Below are 16,279 nucleotides of genomic sequence, written 5' to 3' on the forward strand. Positions count from 1 at the left end.
TAGAGAGTGGGAATGCGAACCACCAACCTTCAGATCAGTGGACAAACACTCAGCTACTGTTATTATCTGTACTTAATTGTGAGCCATGTTATGTATCTGCATTATTGCATCAGGCCTTATTGCCTTGATAAACTGATAATAGCAGATAAATTACTAGTCTAACTTGAGTAAAATTCAAAAAAAAAGACTAGAGCTCTGTTAGTTTAGTACATTTATTCAGCTAAAGGAAATTCCAACATTTTCAAGATCTTGCAAATCCCCAAAATAAACTTCCATTCAAACCCGTTATGGTCAAAATATCATTCCGATTCCCTTCATTTGCAGAAAAAGCCAAAGAGACAATGCCATGCTTACTGCAAATCAATACTGTAAGTAAGATTATATAAATATTTAAGTCAAGAAACAAGGATAGCTTCAGACGAGACAGGTCAGGGCTCACACTGAACAAAAACACAGACTATAACCTCCATTAAAATGTTCAAATAGACCGCGCTAATGCTTGTAATTACAACAACAGAGCAGTTTTTTTGAGTACAGTACAATTAAACAGAATACATAAAATTAACATCCTTCCGTCTGGTTACACATTCTAAAAGCTATCGTAGTCCTTCTTGTCCTTCTTGCCTTCTCCTTCAAAGGTGTCCGTGCCGTCGCTGTTGTCGTGGCGACGCTTGCGGCTCGGGTGCACATTGAAGCGGGGGTTGGTCTGCGGCAGCGGGTCCATCCCCAGGACTTTGTGGATCTGACGAAACGCCAACAGGCGCAACGCAAACTGGAGCCAAGAGATCGAGCGGTGTAGTTAGTGTACTGATATTACGCTGTCGGATTATGTACTTTCTTGTTTTTTGTTTTTTTAATGCAAGACAGTACAGTAGTGACAAATGGTGATAAGGTGACGTAACAGCTATTTACAATTGTGTGTGACAAGTTTGTGTTGTGCTGTGTGTTGTGTGTGACGGTTGTGTGTGAGACCGGTGTGGGTGTGTGTGTGTGTGTGTGTGTGTGTGTGTGTGAGTGATATTTCCGTGATTTTGGAGGGGATAAGGTAGAGACAGCAGAGGAGAAAGCTGGTACTAGTAATTCTTAAGTGAGACAAGAAGATATAGAAAATGTACATGGGCAGGGGGGTAAATAAAAAAAAAAATACTTTTAACAAGAAGAAAAAGAAATAACCTAAAAACTGAAACTTAAAAATCACATTCTAAAGCTAATTTTTTCATGTCCAGTCCAATACCAATGAAATATGAACCTCATAAAAGACTCACATGCAGAACAACTGTAGAGGTTTAGCAGGTTTTACACATATTAAGACACTTGTTTATATTAGAAACTAAGATTCAATATGGCGGTGGTGGATGTCACATGACCATCACATGACTGAATCCATCCAATTTTTACCTGGGCGCTTGACGTGATGTCCTCTCTCTGCTGTTCTCCCAGAGGAGCCAGAGTGTCCACAGGGTTCTTCTCACAAGGGTCCAACAACCCTGGACCTCCTGGGACAGAGTCAAGACAAAGGTCACATATCTTTGGAGCAGGTGCTTTTGTGGCTCCCGTTTTTCCCCTCCTGATCACCAGCGGGTGCTGCTGAAAGCACTGAATAATTCTCTGTGCATGTGCTCTGGCGGTCATCCGGGATTCATAGAACAGTGTTGGATTAATATCTTTCGTTTTAAACTTTGAGCAAGAATCCCTGCTTGACATTTTTTCAGACAATCCACGCATGAGTGACTTTAGAATAAAATCCATAGTTTTATTTGTTACCTGCTAGTAAAATGCCAGAGGAGATACATTCCAGGACTCGTCTGAGTGCGTCTCCAGGTCCGAGTGGAGCTGAGGCGCTGCTGATGGCCTTTTCCACCAGCAGCTCCATTGCCTGAACATCACAACACAATGAATGCTTAACCCACTTTTTCCATGTCCTCGTCCAATTCTCATGTCAAAGTCTTCCTTCTATAATAATGCATTGTACTTGTGATGTGCTCTACAAGGTTGAAGCCCCTAAAAGTGCTACACTATTATATAGAACAGTTCATCCTACACTTGGTGCTGGTTTCTACAAACACTCACACATCACATTCATTCTAGTTAAAGTGGACCACTGTCGCCTTCTTTTATAAGCTGGAGTTGGCATGAGCAGACCAGATTTACTCACCCAGCCGGGCAAGGCAGACCAGGTGGGCACACGCTGGCACAGGTCTCTCAGGATGCGGATGATGATGACGCACGACTGTAGACCGTTGGCCCTAGCCTTTTAATGCAGCACAGGGAGTTAGAGCAGCATAGTGGCACTTTGAACACATTAGTATCAGTTTTGTCACAGAGGTTCAAACACTACTGTGTGTAATGGAAGCTCCATGTTGTGTATGAGCAAAAGTAGCCTACAATCAGCTGCCATTCCCAGTAGTCTTGTACCTCAAAGTTAGTGCCAGAGATCAGAGTTTGCAAGATGCACAAGAAACCATTGTTTTCTTGCCATCTTCTAAACCGTGACTCTGCAGGTACTGAGTACACCTGAGGCCAGGGGACTGAGAGACGAAGGAAACCCACAGTCTGAGCTCACAGACCAGCTCTGATATTCCTGTTTCTCTCAATCCCCATTCTACAAATACAAAACAGTACAAATCTCAACACTTGGCACACTGTGTGCAGCTTATTGTGCAGCCTTATGGAGTTAGCTAATGGGCACAGCCAGAATACAATACAAGGATGCCAGTGTAATAAATATCACAAATACTTTGGCAGAAAATTGAACTAGGATCAGAGAGACCAAATGGTAGGATTAAGTGACATCCTTGAATATTTGGTTTGTTTTACTGAAGTGTCTTATGATAGAACATAAATGTGTAATGCACAAATTAAAAGTAATCACAGTCTCATAAGGCTACATACAATAAAAGAGTAAAATGATGTTCCGAACCTGGAACCACTTAGCGTGGCGCAGAGCAGCCAGAGCGTCAAGGCAAATTTGTCTGTCCAAGACGTCCGCTGGGTCATTCATCAAACCCGAGGTTAAATCTAAAAATGGATTTGAAGGTCAAAATATAGATGAGGAATGGGTGTTTGACCAGGTCAGCGAGCTGCCAGAGAACAAACTCATTGCCACACATACCACTACACCTGGAGAGAGGAACTTCAGCTGAACACATGTCTCATTCTGTTTATATAGGACACTTTCAAATGTATGCCAACCCTGAGTGCTCATTGTGGGCACCATGCGCCTGCATCAGACTGAAGTGTGCCTGCTAAAGTGTCATGGCTGTTAGTAGGTGTGGCAAGGTTTTTGGTGTGTGAGAACGGCTTGGTCAAAAATCCTTCCGGAGCTGTACACAAGTTCTGTTGTAAAAGTTTTCTCTCAAAGATGAAAACTCTGCTGCTTTTATATTGGAGACAGCACTGAGGGATAGGGCACGAGAACTACCAGCAAACAGGTTAGGATACCACTTCATGCAAGCCTACTCAGAAGGCTGGAAAGAAGCAAGACCATTCTTACAGCCTGTACACAAGGACCATTTCATTGTTTGATTAGCCAGATTTAAATTCACCCTAAAATCATGTTGCAATTTTTAGAATCATTAATGTTTAATGAAAGATTGTGGGCTCATGGCATAGGCTCATGTCATAGGCTCATGGCATAGGCTTATCAACTTTACTGAGAATTATTTGTTTCCTGTGAAGAGTTTTACCTTTGTGTCATATCGTCTTGGATCAAATTGTTGCTATAAAGTGGATTGATGCTGTGGGGAACAGAATCACCGCTTTCTATATCTCATAATTTTGTGTGCACGTGTCACTACGAACAAAACTGAGGCCCTACACACAGGAAACAAAATAAAACCTTAACTAGAAATCGCTAATACAATGCAGACAATGATCATGCTTTTTCATAGAATAGGAGCACTGAGAATAGTTACTGAGCAACAGGCCCGAAGAGCAGAACTGCTGGCATTCTTTTGGTTGTAAACTAGACAGAATGTACAGGATAAATAGACTAAACTAAGACCAGTGGCTAAAATGGAGGTGGAGTGTGTGCGAGGGTTTTTAAATGGAGGGCGGTGGGCAGTGCCAGCAGCGGAGTGCTCTTGAGGTAGTCCACAGTGAGAGCAGTTTGTGCAGTGTAGCAGACCTCCTTCAGCTCCGTCGTCTCGCATCAGAGGAGACGTCAGGGTGATGTGCACGTTCATTTTAGGCTCAGTGCTGGAGCTCAGGACGATGGCCGCCTCCGACACGCACGCCTTCACTTCATATTTGTCTGGAGATACAACCTGGAGAACGAGAACAAATCAGACTAAAGACTCATCATCAAAAATCAGCTTTGTACTGATTAGGAATATATAATTCATCTTCTTAAATGTGCACTATTGATATGTTTCAATGTTACCTGTTAACTTTATGGTTTGACATAGATGAACTATTAAATTATTATTAGCTTTGTACTAAATTCTAAACTATTTTTGTTCTAAAGAAGGTGAGGTAACAGTACTGCGAGCTGTGTCGGGAGTTGCTCCACGATCCGGTTCAGGAGAGTTTTAGTCGGTTTGTCGGAGCACAGCAAAACCAGGTTCACATTTTTATCTCCTCCCAAAAGCAGACCCTTGGCCAGAACCCCGACTCGCATCACTCCTTTCAGGGTTCTGTAGGATTATAAAAGGAAAATAAAAATATGTTAGCATTTACAAGCTAACGATAATAATACATTTACAGCTTTTGGGAGAGTTTTTCCATGTATTGCAATATTTCTCATCTATGTTAAAATGTTTCTTCATCACAAACGTACCTGGAGTTGTGTTTTATTTCATTCACACATGTTTAACACAACAAAACCTGCATATTTAGGCTGAGTTCTTCTCTCAAAGTGCAGACACTTTTTGTTCCACCTTATGATGTCATTAAGTGGACAGGAAGGGCTTGACTGTGTTTCTGATAACCATACACCTTCACAAGAATCATTTTGACAATTTCAGGCCTGTAATTGCCAAAATTTGAAGTTACAGCTATTGTTTTAGCCTCATTCAAACTGTTTGACTCCACTGTGCTCCAGCAGATATTGCAGACTTTCTGACAATCTCAACTGAACAAAAGGTAAAACTTGATTAGTAAAAAGTCACATTTTTAAATAGCGTTTTTCCACCTTCAAGTCACTCAAAGCACTTTACATGAAGGAGCCACCCACCCACTCACACACACATATTCATACATCAGTGTACACTCTACCAACTGAGCTACTATGGCCAATTGAATATAAACCCTTTTTGAGGAGTAACGGTATTATAACACGGCTAAAGGCTCACCTCAGTCTGATTTGTAAAATATAAGACCTTTAATCTACTTCAAGACCACACTGACCTGTCTTTAGCTGGAGCCTCCTTCTTCTCCTTGTCCTCCTCTTTGGCTGTGTCCTGTTCGCTGATGATATCCGACACGAGCTTCAGAGCGCGTTCTGTGATGGAGACGATCTTCTGGATGGACTGCAGCTCCTCTTCGGAGGGGTAGATAACGATGTGCTTCGCCATAACGTAGCGGTCATCTGAAGAGTCTGGACGCCGCTGAGGCTGCCAAACACAAAAGGACAAATGAGTCTCTATTTGTTCAATAAAGACTCAGTGTTTCTCATTAACAGAGAGACTACGGTGGCCCCACAGTGTCTAATTTTTGCGCCCAGAGCCTAAAAAGAAGCTGAACAAAACAGTGGTACAAATTATACTTTTGGTTTTAGTATTGACTCTATTCTGCCTAGCACACTTTTGCCTCTAAATGCTACTAAAACAACTTCAGCTGACCAAAGTGCTTCACATAAAAGTCAAGAAAAAACAAAGGTATAGAAAACACAATGCATAGGAAAAGAACAATAAAACACCAAGATATCCTGTCTAGTATTAAATGCCAGGGAGAAGAGGTGGGTTTTCAGTCTAGTCTTAAACTGTGTTAAAGACTAAGAGGATCTGACAGGCAGAGGGCGCTGTTCCATGGTCTCGGCACCGCCACAGAAAAGGCTCTGTCACCTCTGGTCTTGAGCCTAACTTTGGGCACAGCAGGAGGAGCTGGTCAGCTGGCCTCAGGGCTCTGGGTGGAGCATAGGGCTGCAGTAACTCCCTAAAATAAAGAGGACCCATAGAGTGCAGAGAGATTTCTACTCCAAAAATGTTATTTAAAACATGATTCTAACTTGGATTGCTTGTGCCACCGTAGTCCCAGTATAAACCTGCAGAGCCCTACCAGCAGTCCTTGAGGCTGCATCCCAGGCATGCCCGGCCGGACTCCCAGCAGACCAGGGGGGCACTGCTGGAAGCCCGAGTCCGGCATGCGGCGCCGATCGTCCCAATGGTGCTGCTCTTCCTCCATACGCCTCCAGTACATGTCCTCCTCATAACGGCTGCACAAGGAAAAGCCCAAACTCTGGTTAGAATAGGGTTGGAAATCATTTGGTCCCTCATGATTCGATACAGAATATTATCACAATATGGCAAATAATGTGATAAGTGAATGAACTGATAATTAGCCATAGCAGGTATTTATTCTCTTCTCTACAGCTCAAATCTTACATCATTACATAAAAATGGAAAAAATCTCTCCCCACTATTGGAAAGAAAAAGTACCCGTGAGCCACAAAATATATTGTTCCATCTTATTTTATATATTGAACAATATCAATATTGTAATTATGACACACTCTAAGTGAGTGTGACGTCACCCACAGCGTTTGACTCCAGTCAAATGAAGCTCTTCAAGGCTAAAAGTTATAGGAGCCAATTTGGAGCCAAGTCCCATATTTAGGCTTGAGTCTGGGAAAACGTCCCAGCGAGGGACAAATTAAAGTCACATCCAGAGCAGTAAATTGCAATTTTTGGAAAATTTCAAAAGAAAATTTCTCTTTCACACATTTTTTGTGTGGAAAAAGCCAATACAGCGTTTATGCAGATTTGTGAGCTGAACGCAATGATATGCAAATCATGGCACTAAATAACAAAATGCTCTCTAGCACTTTCTCCAATTTTTTTTTTTCAAAAATTTAACCACGAGTATCATAGCAACCAAAGAGCCAATCTCGAGCAGTTGAAGGTAACGCCCCTTCCGCTTAGTAACAGTCAATCAAATTTGTCACTAACGCTAGCAGGGGTGACCTTGTGGAAATAAGGCACCTGATTTGTCTGTTAATCTTATCTTGAGATACAGACACAATAGCAAAATAAAAATACCAGGAGGATTAATACAAACATTTTAAGATCAAAATGATGAGGCTCACTGCAGCAGTTACAGTGAGAGGGACAACAGTTTTTCAATAGAAAGTGAATTGGAGTCAATGGAGCCGGAAGCGGAACCATTTATATATGCACAATCTATGTGACAGGCCTAGACATTGCAATGCAGAGTAAACTGCAAATTTTTAAGAACCAAATACATTTTAACAAAACCAAACATGAAATACAACCAATTTAATTATTAAAATCATTAATATGTCAAATGTATTGTAAACACTTTACCTTTCAAACAACAGAACTGTATTTAGTATTTTTTACTAATTTAGTAAAAAAAATACAAAATATGCTCTTGGCGAGATATCGATACAGTTGCCCACAACAGTGATCCAAATATAGGTCTTATCGATATTTCAATATTTTGGCACATCCCTAGTTCAGAACTCGAGTCTATCACTGAATACTATCTACAAGGTAAATGTATGTGTCTAATACAGTCTAATGTCTATAATGTAAATTAATATATTTTTACCGCATCTCCATTCTCCAGCGCTCCTCCTCCTCGCGCCGCCTCCAGTACTCCTCCTTCTGCATCTGTTTTCTCATCTTCTCCTCCTGAATCTTACGGGCACGAATGCTGGGCTTGACCTCCACCTGCAGGTCTGGGTTAACTTTTTTCTGCATGAAAATATACACGGTTTAAAAAGCTATACTTCAGTTCATTATTCATGTATTTTATTTGACAAAGCAAAGACACTGGGGACAAAATATCATGCAAAGGCTATAGGGTCAAATAGACATGGTGAGCACTGACCTTGTACTGTAAGCGGTGGCGTCGGCCTTTCAGATGCATCTCTTTGGCGTTAGGGTCATTAAAACTACATTCACACAGTTTGCAATGAAAACGAATGACTTTGCCTTCATCATTCCGAACCTAAGAAAAGAACAAGCCACGTCACATCACTATGAAGACTCAAATTTTTCCTGAAACCTGTTTGAGAAAATCACCTCTTCAACATAGTCATAGCCCACGGGCTGGACCTCGTTCTGTAGAGCAGCCAGAGCTGACGAGGAAAGAGTGTCCATGCTCTCCCCTTTAGAGTCCTGAGCACCCATGGGAGTCAGAGACTTTGAGACTTCACTTTTCATCTCCTCTGGTTTCAGTGTTGTTTGTAACTTATTTCCACCTGTAATAAAACATAGCAAAGTTATGATTTAGGTTTGGTAGGTTAACAAAATGTATATGCAAATCCCATGTTTAAAAAGATTACACCACCATCAGCCAAATGCAATATAGTTTTACATACCCACAAAGTTGATCTTGGGGGTGATGACCTTCTTGGCAGAAGTAACAGAGAGGCTGGATGTTGGGCTTTTGCCAGTGGCCACGCTGCCGACAATGCTGATGGGCTTCAGGTAGGAGGAGGTGGAGGAGGTGGAAGAGGTGGCGGACAGAGAGAAAGACCCCGAGGTGCTGGAGGTGGAGGTGCTGCTCTTCAGGCCTGTGGCAGAGCTGCTGGAGGACAGACTGGGCTCTGACGAGGGGATGGGCTTCCCCAGTTTAGTGTGAAGTTTTACAACCTGAAGAGGAGGCAACAGTCACTACAAGGCTGAGGGACGGACAGACTTTATATATAAAAGGGGACATGGCTTCCAAAGAGGAAGCACACATGGGTGCACTTCTGGCTCCAATTCACTTTACATTGAAAAACTGTTCTCTCTCTGTAACTGCTGCTGTAAACCTTTTCAGTTTGGTCTAAAATGTTCATATTAGCCCACTCCGCATGATCCTGGTATTTTTATTTTGCAATTTTGTCCATAAATCAAGATATGAACATTAATAACAGATAAATCAGGCGCTCTTCTTTCAAGGACGCACCCTCTAGCATTAGCAACAGGTTTGATTGACAATGTTGCTAAGCGCCAGCTCCCTGCTAAACCAGCAGTGCGGGCAGGAAGCGGCACTACCTTCAACAGTCTCGCTCCAGACTGGCTTCTTGGTTGTTAGGATACTTGCAGTCAGAATTCCATATATGGAACTTGGCTCCAAATTGGCCCCTACTGCTAGCCTCGATGAGCTTCATTTGACTAGAGTCAGTGACACATCTGGATTCAAACTCTATAAGTCAAACTTTCTATATGATGTGAAATCCTGTACAGGTGGGGCTTTTCACTTTGGCATTCGTGTTCATTAAACCAGTGTTGGCACCATATAATTTATTACAGGTGAAAAAAACTGGGGCATCAGTACAGGCGCTGCCCAGTCTGCTCCTAAGTCTATAGTTGAAGTTTTTATAGGTGCAGTGATAGACCCACCTTCTGATGCTTAGCTCCCCGGATGTGAGCGGCGTAGGCGTCAGCTCCGGTACAGGACACATCGCAGAGTTCACATCGGAGCTGGTTCTGAGCTCCTCGCGGGACAGAGCCTCCAGAACTGCTCCCACTGCTGCTGCTCTGGGACACCTTCAGGGCTGCTTCCTTCTTCTTGTGTTTCTGACCCTCCAGATGCTCCTTGTATGTCTGAATTCAAGAAAAAAAGTCTTTAGAAGGTCTCAGTAAAAAGCTGCAGACGTTATTGCATCTTGCTATGCTTGTAAATATCAAAAAACACTGCAAAAATCAAAGGTATACTGTCAAAACTAGACTTGAAGAGACTTATCCATGCATTTGTTTCCAGTAGGTTAGACTACTGTAACTGCCTGGTCACTGGCCTCTCCAAACGAGCGTTAGGACAGGTGCAGTACATCCAGAACGCTTCTAGTCAGAAACGCTTGGGTCCTGACTAGAACTAGGAAGTACAAGCACATAAGTCCTGTGCTCAGGTCTCTGCACTGGCTCCTGTGGCTCAGAGAATAGTCTTTAAAGCAGCTTTGCTTGTCTCTCCATGGCCTAGCACCAAGGTACATCTCCCACATGTTAGTGCCATATGAACCACTCAGGACTACACCAGGACTAAACCAGGACTAAAAGCGGGGATCAGCATTTCAGCTAAAACCTGGAACAGTCTTTCTAAAGATGTGAGGCAAACTGTTCTGTTTAGCTGTGCATATGACTGAAACTGTTCATTTTATGATGATTATTCATGTTTTGGTTTGTTTGTATTGCGATTTTAATGTCTTTCTTTGAGTTACTTGTGTACCAACTGTTCTATACAAATACACTTGCATTGCCACGTAATATATATGCCATGAATATGCCCTAATCCAACTATAGCCTGTGGAACTGAGTCATTTAATCTCTAATAAGAACAGAACAGTGCTGACCTGCGGGCCTGCACAGCTGATTTTGCACACATCACAGTAGTGGATCTGTGGAGGTTTCGGAGGCTGTTTGGGTCGAAGCTGTTTATTTGGAAATGAAGGTTTCTTGGTGAAAGTGTTCCCGGTCCAGGCCGACGTGGCAGCTACAGCGGCCACTGCCTGCTTCTGCTGCTGCTGGTAGTAATTGGAGGCTGCAGAGTACACAGCAGCCTCATAACCAGAGTAGGAGGTTCCTGAAAGAGAGAAAAAAATATATATATAGCTTTATTCTAGACACCAGTTAATTTCTTTATTCATCAAAGTAAGTACCAACTTATATGTATGGCTGTGAGATATGAGAAAAAGATGAAATATTCAATAGTAAATGGTCATGTTTTTATACTTTCAAAACACTCAAAGCATTTTACATTAAGGAACCACTCACCCATTCACACACAAATTCATACTCCAGTGTACGCAGACACTGGGGGCAAAGGGGGTTAAGTGTCTTGCCCAATGACATAAAAACAGCATTCATATGTGGTACTGGAATCACACCGCCAACCTGTGGGTCAGTGGATTTGACCATTCTACTTTTGATGTTGAGGTTTTAATATACTTTTTGGCATAATGCGTTCAGCTAATTTAAAACGAAAAATGCACATGCCTTTGGTTACTAGTCAAATTGGGTCAAAATAAAAACTTAAAGACAAGACCAAGACCATGTAGAATTGAATCATGAATAAAATCTGCCTTTTTGTTTATATATTTATTTTCTTACTATATCAATTATAGCATTAGCACTACTTTCTACATTTTATATACACACAGAAGACATCAAATATATGAAGCAAGATATATGGAATTATGAAGTACACAAACAAGGTAGATAAGTCTTTTTTATACACATTTTATATTCAAATCCTCAAAATGGCCACTCTTGGCTCTGTCAAGAAATATTTTGTAGAGTTATTTATTTGTTTATCTTTAGTAAATAATTCCATAAATCTTGCTTCATATATATATATATATATATATATATATATATATATATATATATATATATATATATATATATATATATATATATATATATATATATATATATATATATATATATATATATATATATATATATATATATATATATATATATATATATAAAAACGTAGAAAGTAATAAAAATAAAGAGAAAAAAAATATGGAATGAGAGGTTGTGTCCAAACTTTTGACTTACCGGAGTATGTAACAGCGCTGGTGCTGTAGGTGGAGCTCTGGGAGTAGGAGGGTACCACAGAGGCGGCGGCTGCGACTGGCTGGACTGTGGAGGTGACGGGGTAAATGAAGGAGGAGGCGACTGGGCTAGGAGCGGCCGGCTTTATTACTGTCACCTGCCGATTCTGCTGTGTCTGTGTGTACGAGCTCGCACCCTGACTGTACACAGACTTCGGGGCTGAAAACATAATCATCATCAGGCGCCATTACAACTGGAAATACTTGAGGAGGAAATGGTAAACACACTATTACATTACATTATTAAAGAGGGGGTATTTTACTTCTATGGGGTATTAACTGTAGCATATAACATATTTAGATCACCATGGAGCATTTTTATTGTTTTGAAAATGCTATATCCACCAAAAAAATGTATAAAAATGTGTAATTAGTTTCAGTTTTAGTGCCTGCTCTCTCTGCTAATTCACTCTACCTTCAGAGCACTATCACATCAATATCAGCAAGCGCCCTGCAAACAAAACTACTGCACATCACATCAGGTTTGTGAAGCTGTAGCATATCGTTTTTTATATTTATGAGAAGGCATGTTTTTGATGAGGGAACAACTTTATAACATGGTAGAAAGCTAAAAAAAAAAAAAAAAAAGAAGAAGTCATTAAAGGCCTGAAGACGTTTTAGATGTAATCCATGCATGTTTGAGTAATTTGGTGATCTTTCCTGAACCCTATTCAAACCCTTCTCATGGTTAGCTGTAAGATTTGTTCAGTGTTCTACCCACAGGCCTACATCACGACAATTCTCCATAAATATACAAAGACATGATACAAAACTGTCCACTACAGCTTAAGAAACCTGATGTGATGTGCAGTAGTTCCTTTAGTACACATATGTCAAACTCAAGGCCTGTGGGTCAAATGTGGCCCGCCATGTCATTTTATGGCCCATGACAAGGTAAATTAAAAGGTATGACTGTCTTAAAATATCAGTTTATCAGGAGATACACAGTTACACAGACATTTTTTCATCCATCCATTTTCTTCCGCTTATCCGGGGCCAGGTCGCGGGGGCAGCAGTCTAAGCAGGGACTCCCAGACTTCCCTCACCCCGGACACGTCCTCCAGCTCCTCCGGTGGGACCCCAAGGCTTTCCCAGGCCAGCCGAGAGACATAGTCCCTCCAGCGTGTCCTGGGTCTTCCCCGGGGCCTCCTCCCAGTGGGACATGCCCAGAACACCTCCCTAGGGAGGCGTCCAGGAGGAATCCTGAGCAGTTGCCCGAGCCACCTCAGCTGGTTCCTCTCAACGTGTAGGAGCAGCGGCTCTACTCTGAGATCCTCCCGTGTGACTGAGCTCCTCACCCCGAGATACTTGAACTCCTCCACTTGGGGCAGAGACTCACCACCCACCCGGAGAGAGCAAACCACCTTTTTTCATATCTATGCAAATTCATATGCAATATTTGTAACTTGAATAAGTAATAAATCCAGAAACTGTTAATTAGCAAGCTTTAAAAAAATAGTTTTATATTACACTTGGTTACATTTAGTTAAATTTAGTTACATTTAGTTAAATTGATACTGTCATTTACATCTGGCCCTTTGAGAGCATCCATTTTGCTGATGAGGCCCTCTGTGAAAATGAGTCCGACACCCCTGCTTTAGCAGAACACATGCTAATTGTAATGTTATAGCACTGTGAAGGGTGAAAGTGACTTTTGACTCAGAGTGTCAAAATGAAAAGTGAAACTGACATGTCATGTCACTGTAAATGTCAACACGTTTATGATTTTCAAAACTATAAAAAGTTTTTACAGTGATCTAAACATGTTACGTGTTAGCAGTCAATACCCTATAGAAGCAAAATACCCCCTTGTTAATACCCCAATGACAACTTTGGAGCTGACACTGTTTTACTCTTAGTATCTTATATGTTTGTGTTTGGAAGGAGTCCCCACCTGTTTGGTAATAAGACTCTGCCACAGTGGGCTGGGACTGTGCAGCGGCTACACCAGCAGATGCACTGGCCTGTTGGTAGTACTGTTTACTGTCATAGGCAACAGCAGGAGCAGTGGAGCGAACATACGAGTATGAGTCCTGCAAGAAAAAATTTCAACACACATCACTTTTTTTTTTGTGTGCACAGTTTCTTTGCAAAAGTGAGGAGATTTCTGTCATTACCAAGTAATAAAATTTGAGCTGTAGAGGGTAGAATAGATCATTTCTATGGCTAATTATTGGTTCATTGTTTTACTCATTTTTTGCAGTTCAGGCCTTTTAATGATACAGAATATTTTAAAAATACATTTACTGGGATTATCTCAGTTCATGTCAGTGACTAAAGTAATTTTAATATTATCGTTTATCACAATATTTCTCTGAAGCTATATATCATGTTTCAAAATTTGTTACTGAGACAGGTTTAAGCTGTACAAGAAGTTGGATTGTCAAATCCCTTAGGTAATTTAAAACTGTTACAACATGTGTGATATATTGATGAAGTATAGATGATAAACGATAATACTGAAACTAATTTATGCCACAGACACAAAAACCCAAGAGAAGACTTAAAATACAAAAATATTTTAAATCTACAAAACTGTAAAAAAAAAAAAAAACTCATGAGCTGCAATAAATAAAAAGCTGAATGAAAGTCTTTAGTTCTTGTGCAAAGAAAAAGTACACGATAAATATTGACCCCAGCTTTTATCTACCGAACAATAAGTGGATATAGTAATTCTCATGACAGGCCTATATAAAACTCCTAAAATGTAGTATTGTTTACCTGATAGTTTTGTGAGGTGACGGGAGGTGGAGGAGGAGGGACTTCGGCCTGCCTCTGTGTGTAGGCGTAGTCTGTGGCAGAGTGGGTGGGCTGGTAGCCTCCATAAGCAGCAGCTGTAGCAGCGGCGACAGCTACGGGCGCAGGGCGAGCTACGGCCACGGTGGCGGCGGTGGGAGCGTAGGCAGCGGCCACTGTGTGGGCCGCCACTGGGGCCTGGTGCACTGTGTAACTGGCAACTGTAGTGGGGTGAGTGTAAGCTACTCCTGCAGTGGGCTGCTGACTGCAAGAAGACAGACACCAAATGATTCTATATCCACAACCCCCATCATACATACACACACATACAAACATGCAGATCCCCTACATACACACACACAAACACACCGACCCCCTGCACACACAAACCCCTATACACACACACATACACATACACATACAAAATATATATTCATCCCATGAGACAGTTTAAAGGGGGTAGTATTGATTGCAGTCAGGAGGATTAGTAGTTTCAGAGACTCCCTGTGTAACACATTTGTATGGGAGGTGAAAGTAGGATATTGTTCTCAGTCAGATCACTAGTTGAAGTAAAGCAACTGCAGGTGGTGTAAAATACAAGATTAAGATAATATACCATATTAAACAATATTCTCATGCGAGGTGTTTTGTACTCGAGTGACCAGTGTGTATGACCTGATGCTGAGAGGGCTGATGCATAGTGCTAATGTTTTGACAGCCTCTGTGAGCATCCCTGCGTTAAATGGTGATCAACATAAAGTGCGAGTCAACAAGGTCAGCGCCCATCAGTGTGAGAGCAGCCACAGTAATCTGTAGTGACTGTCCGTATGGAGGGTTCCTGCAGCATTATGGTAAGATAAGCGCCCCCTCCCCCAGCTCCAACAATGGTGCTGGGCTGACGTACCGGATCATTTGACGGTTGCACTGGCATCAGTGCGGAACATAACGTCCAAATCACTCAAACAATAAGAAAAAGGATAATCAAACCTGTACTGCGCGGCAGCACCAGGGGTAAAGCCAAAATAATTCCCGGTAGCCATTTTGGCCTCTTCCCCAAGCCGGCTGGGCACTGCAGAGGACAGCAAAGCTAAAGTGTTAGCACAGGCTAAATATGGCTTTCAGTGTTTGACATATTCATAACAGACTACACCAAATACATTATCAATGCTTATCTGTTCTTAAGAAACAGCATATAAACAGGACTCACCATAAGTAAAAGAAACAACTGGACAAATAGGAATCATTGGCTCCTTCTGTTCCACCGACGCCCTGTTCGTAAACCAGCCTTTACTAACTACCCGGAAACCTGCGAGTGCGCATGCGCAGCCTCCAGCGGACCTGCACCACGGGGGCATCCCATCCCTGACGCTTTTGCCCCTCTGCCTCCTTCAGCTGTACTCCTCATTTTTACAGCTGCAAAAGAGGGCAGAGGGCGAGGTGTTTGCTATGGAGAGACCGATGTACAGCAGATATACAGAGGGATAGTCTACAGGAGGCTTTGAGGACGCAAGTGTGCATAATGCAAGAATACTAGAATAAAACATTTTGACCATTGGGGCCATAGCGGCATACTCGATTGCCATTTAACCTCCTACCACTGTATAGCCCGTTTAAATATCTCAGTGCATATACTGGTCTGATGCCCCTGATGTTTTGCCCATTCCGGAACTTCAACAAGTCCGGTGCATCTGATGTAACTATTTTGATAATATGCACATACACATGATACGTTTGAGCTATTAGGTTACTTTTTACTTGTGGCCTATGATACTGATGATTACTGTTGACGTACCGTTATAAAAGCGATAATTGGGT

The 16,279-nt window shown here is 41.8% G+C and overlaps 1 protein-coding gene across 2 annotated transcripts; it reads right to left on the reverse strand.

Annotated features, from left to right (window-relative positions):
- Positions 1 to 198: 198 nt before the first annotated feature.
- On the reverse strand, positions 199 to 15,796 carry zfr (zinc finger RNA binding protein). Of its 2 annotated transcripts, XM_033973433.2 has the most exons (20): positions 15,672 to 15,796; positions 15,452 to 15,533; positions 14,450 to 14,729; positions 13,623 to 13,761; positions 11,673 to 11,888; positions 10,460 to 10,689; positions 9,513 to 9,716; positions 8,504 to 8,777; positions 8,205 to 8,383; positions 8,011 to 8,130; positions 7,729 to 7,874; positions 6,217 to 6,373; positions 5,347 to 5,552; positions 4,484 to 4,634; positions 4,127 to 4,265; positions 2,921 to 3,018; positions 2,156 to 2,251; positions 1,765 to 1,876; positions 1,399 to 1,496; positions 199 to 772 (listed from the first exon to the last, which is right to left on the reverse strand). In XM_033973433.2, exons 1-20 carry the CDS (start codon positions 15,706 to 15,708, stop codon positions 590 to 592), a joined length of 3,147 nt encoding a protein of 1,048 aa, XP_033829324.1. In that variant the 5' UTR covers positions 15,709 to 15,796; the 3' UTR covers positions 199 to 589. The 2 variants fall into 2 exon arrangements, with proteins under 2 accessions (XP_033829324.1, XP_055080242.1); XM_055224267.1 differs by lacking the exons at positions 199 to 772; positions 1,399 to 1,496; positions 1,765 to 1,876; positions 2,921 to 3,018 and having other exon boundaries at positions 15,672 to 15,753.
- Between the last annotated feature and the right edge of the window lie 483 nt (positions 15,797 to 16,279).

The sequence above is a fragment of the Periophthalmus magnuspinnatus genome, chromosome 9 (assembly GCF_009829125.3).
Source record: "Periophthalmus magnuspinnatus isolate fPerMag1 chromosome 9, fPerMag1.2.pri, whole genome shotgun sequence".
Taxonomy (NCBI): Eukaryota; Metazoa; Chordata; class Actinopteri; order Gobiiformes; family Gobiidae; genus Periophthalmus; species Periophthalmus magnuspinnatus.

Bases quoted from the DNA above. Each gene is read 5' to 3' on its own strand.
- zfr (XM_033973433.2), bottom strand. From the start codon at position 15,708: ATGATTCCTATTTGTCCAGTTGTTTCTTTTACTTATG. The intron at 1,877-2,155 runs GTGAGTAAATCT...TGTGATGTTCAG, and splicing joins GGTCTGCCTTGCCCGGCTGG to GCAATGGAGCTGCTGGTGGA. The intron at 1,497-1,764 runs GTAACAAATAAA...ACTCTGTCCCAG, and splicing joins CTCTGGCATTTTACTAGCAG to GAGGTCCAGGGTTGTTGGAC.